Here is a 3,126-nt window from a genome sequence, read left to right as displayed (position 1 = left end):
ACTGTTTTAAAAGACTTTTTTAGGATTTAGGTATAACTTTTTTGGTTTTTCAACATAATCTTTTCAAACTTTTACACATCATTTTTTCTGTTTTTTACTATTATTTGTATTTTTGGAGATTTTTTGCTTGTTTCGACTTAATGTTTTTTGCTTTATTTTTTTCTTTGTTTTTCGCTACTTTTTTGTATTCTTTTTTAAGTTTAGATGTTTTTGTGTTTTCTTTCTTTCGACAAAATGATAACATTTTTTATGTTTTATGCTCCAATTATTTCAGTTTTTAGAGATTTTTCGGTTTGTTTTTGACATAATGTTCTTTGTTATACTATTACTTGTTTTCTGCTGTATTTTTTTTTCTTTTTTTATATATTTTTTTCCATTTTAATATGATATTCTTTATTGCTATCATTTTATTATGTTTTTAGAATTTTTTCTGCTATATATTTTTATCACTATAATTATGTCCATTTTTAGATTTTTTTTGTTTGTTTTTTGACATATTTTTTTGATTTTGCATTTTTTTCTTTTTTACATAGTTTTTGTGTTTTGATATTATTTTTTGTTGTTAATTTTCTGCTTTTAGTGATTTTTTTTGTTTTCTGAAATAAAGTTTTTTTAAATATTTTTTCTGTTTAAAGAGATTTTTGGTTTTTGACATGTTAATTTTTCAAGCAAAAACTTACCAAATCATCCAAAGTATCATAATTGATACTATCTATATGTCAATGTGTCATAAAAATTTATATTTTTTCAAATTTTAGCGGATTCCATCATAGGGTGAAAAAACATCTCAATTTCAAAATATTATATTTATTTTACTAAAAAAGTAATAAGATGGTCCAGCTGCAGGATTTAGTGAAAACGGTTTAATCACAAAAAAACTGAACATTTTTGTTTTTAGTGACTAACCTGAGGCTGAGGCAATGCATCCTGGGATATGAGGCGACCAGATGGTGCAGTAGACGACTCCTTCATGACCCCTGAGTGTGGTCAGCGATCTGCTAAGAGATGGATCCCACTGCAGGAACAAGAACCCGACTCAGAGGACCGACAGGAAACCCAGGAACCAGCGGACTGATGTCTCACCACTTTAGCCGTGTGATCCCACGACCCGGAGACGACAAGGTTCTCCCCCCGGGTCGGACTCCAGCTCACGCTGTACACTTCCTGTGTGTGTTCTTTGGACACTCTCAGCGGAGCGTCCTGATTGGCTGTGTCCCACAGCTGCAGGCTGCCGTCTCCGCCTCCTGCCACCAGGAGGTGCTCGTTAGTCTCACTCCATGCAACGTCAAACAAGCCGTCTCCCCACTCCCAGCTGAGGAACACACAGACCCGGGTCAATGTCCAATTTAGGGACCAGAAGTGTACCTCCTCACTGAGACGAGTCCTCGGGGGGTCTCATCGAGGATGAGCAGCGTCCCACAACCTGCAAAGAAGACGAGGAAGAAGCTTCAGTGAAAACAAGTTTGAGAACCTAAGAGAAGCTGCATTTTTGGCAGCTTAAATAAAAAACATAAATCAAATATGATAAATTAAGATGAAATAAAACTTGTAAACGGAAACCACATGACTAAAGATGTGTTCAGTCATTGGCCAGGAATATTCTGTTGTTTTTGTTTGCAGGACAGTTTAACATCCAGCTGTGACTTTTTCGACGCTTTTGATCCAACCGCTCTACAACCCTGACCTGCTATCCCGTAGTACTGGGACGCCGCACACGCCACCCTGTTGGGGATGAACGGGGACAACTCCACGGCGTAGCCATGGCGGCCCGGGCTGCGAAACACCTGGATCATGGCGTGCAGCGCAGCTCGCCCTGCAGATGCATGAAGGAATCAGAGAGCAGAAACCCCTCCAAAATCCTACGGACAGAAATCAGCTGTTAAATGCTTATATGCAGCATTAATATTGAAATATCCTCAATTCATAGGTAGGATTATAAAAAGTCATTCACAATAATATATTTAATAATGATCTTTATATTAAACAATTCTTCATTTCACCTATTTAAATTATGCTTTTTTGTTTGTTTAAGGCTAAATATTAAAGGGAAAATAGACTAATTCACACCGATACATCCAGGAGAAGTTTATTTTAAAGTCAGAAAAATGAAAAAAAAACAATAAAGTGACGCTTTTACCTCAAATTAAAACTGTATTCAAGTTCATTCACATTTTCCTGATTCTAAACGACGTTTCTAAAGAGTACAGAAGGATTTGTATACATTTAGCTTTAGTATTATATAATATATTCAAATTGCTGAAAACAACATACATCGACACTCAATTAAATTAAATGAAGTTGCTGATGTGTGTGTGTGTTTTTTTTAATCGATATTTACCCAGAACTTAAATGGAAACGTTCGGTTTTACCGTCCTGTCACGTCAGTCAAAGATCAAATAATTCCACTTTCAGAGTTTTCTATGAAAATAAAGCTTTAAATTCACCTGTAAAGTTGATAAAACCTCAATAATGGACGCATTTCTCTGAAAATGAGTCTCTTTTTGACTCTCCTGATCTTCCGCCTGCGCGGCTTCCGTGTTTTGGTCAGCTGACCAAATTACCCGGATGTTCCTCTTCTAAGAGGGTTTTTTTTCTCACCACTAGAGGGCGGCGTTTCCCCAAATAAAAGCGAGTCGCAAATGAAAACACTGAACCTCATCACGAATTTGATCATTTTAAAGCAGAAGACAGTAAAAGAAAGAGGAAATGAGTCACAAATACGTGACAGCGGAGGAATTGAACTTTTTTAGACCTTATTTCATCATCTGGACAAAAACACTCGGGAACATTCCCTCAGAAATGCTGCTTTTTCCTGTTGATTTTCGCTCTCTACAGCAAGAGCATAACTGCGCATGCGCGTGCCGGCGCGGTTACCATGACAACGCGATGTTTGTGACGTCACATAGTGGTGTCATAATGATGTGCGATGACATCATTGTATGCTTCAGTTATGTCATGTTTTCCTCCCTGCAGCTTCTGATTGTAATAATGACAGTGTGTGACATCATAACAGACGTCAGGGAAACTTCTTTTGCCATAAAAAAATGTCCTGAAATTTCAAGATTCTTGAAAGCTAACCAGGCGACACCACAAGAAAAAACCTGCTCAAACCCACCAATAAAACCA

At 36.9% G+C, this 3,126-nt stretch overlaps 1 protein-coding gene across 4 annotated transcripts; it reads right to left on the bottom strand.

Moving 5' to 3' along the window:
• Positions 1-906: 906 nt before the first annotated feature.
• LOC112140946 (peroxisomal targeting signal 2 receptor) lies at positions 907-2,633 on the bottom strand (the record flags this gene model as incomplete). 4 transcript variants are annotated; one of them, XM_024263978.2, is given in 5 exon segments in its annotated part: positions 907-1,015; positions 1,084-1,312; positions 1,366-1,423; positions 1,685-1,813; positions 2,339-2,633. In XM_024263978.2, coding segments are annotated over 4 exon segments (505 nt in total), but the record flags the coding sequence as incomplete, so codon positions are not given.
• Between the last annotated feature and the right edge of the window lie 493 nt (positions 2,634-3,126).

The sequence above is a fragment of the Oryzias melastigma genome, unplaced genomic scaffold (assembly GCF_002922805.2).
Source record: "Oryzias melastigma strain HK-1 unplaced genomic scaffold, ASM292280v2 sc00927, whole genome shotgun sequence".
Lineage (NCBI taxonomy): Eukaryota > Metazoa > Chordata > Actinopteri > Beloniformes > Adrianichthyidae > Oryzias > Oryzias melastigma.
This window is presented reverse-complemented; position numbering and strand designations above follow the sequence as displayed.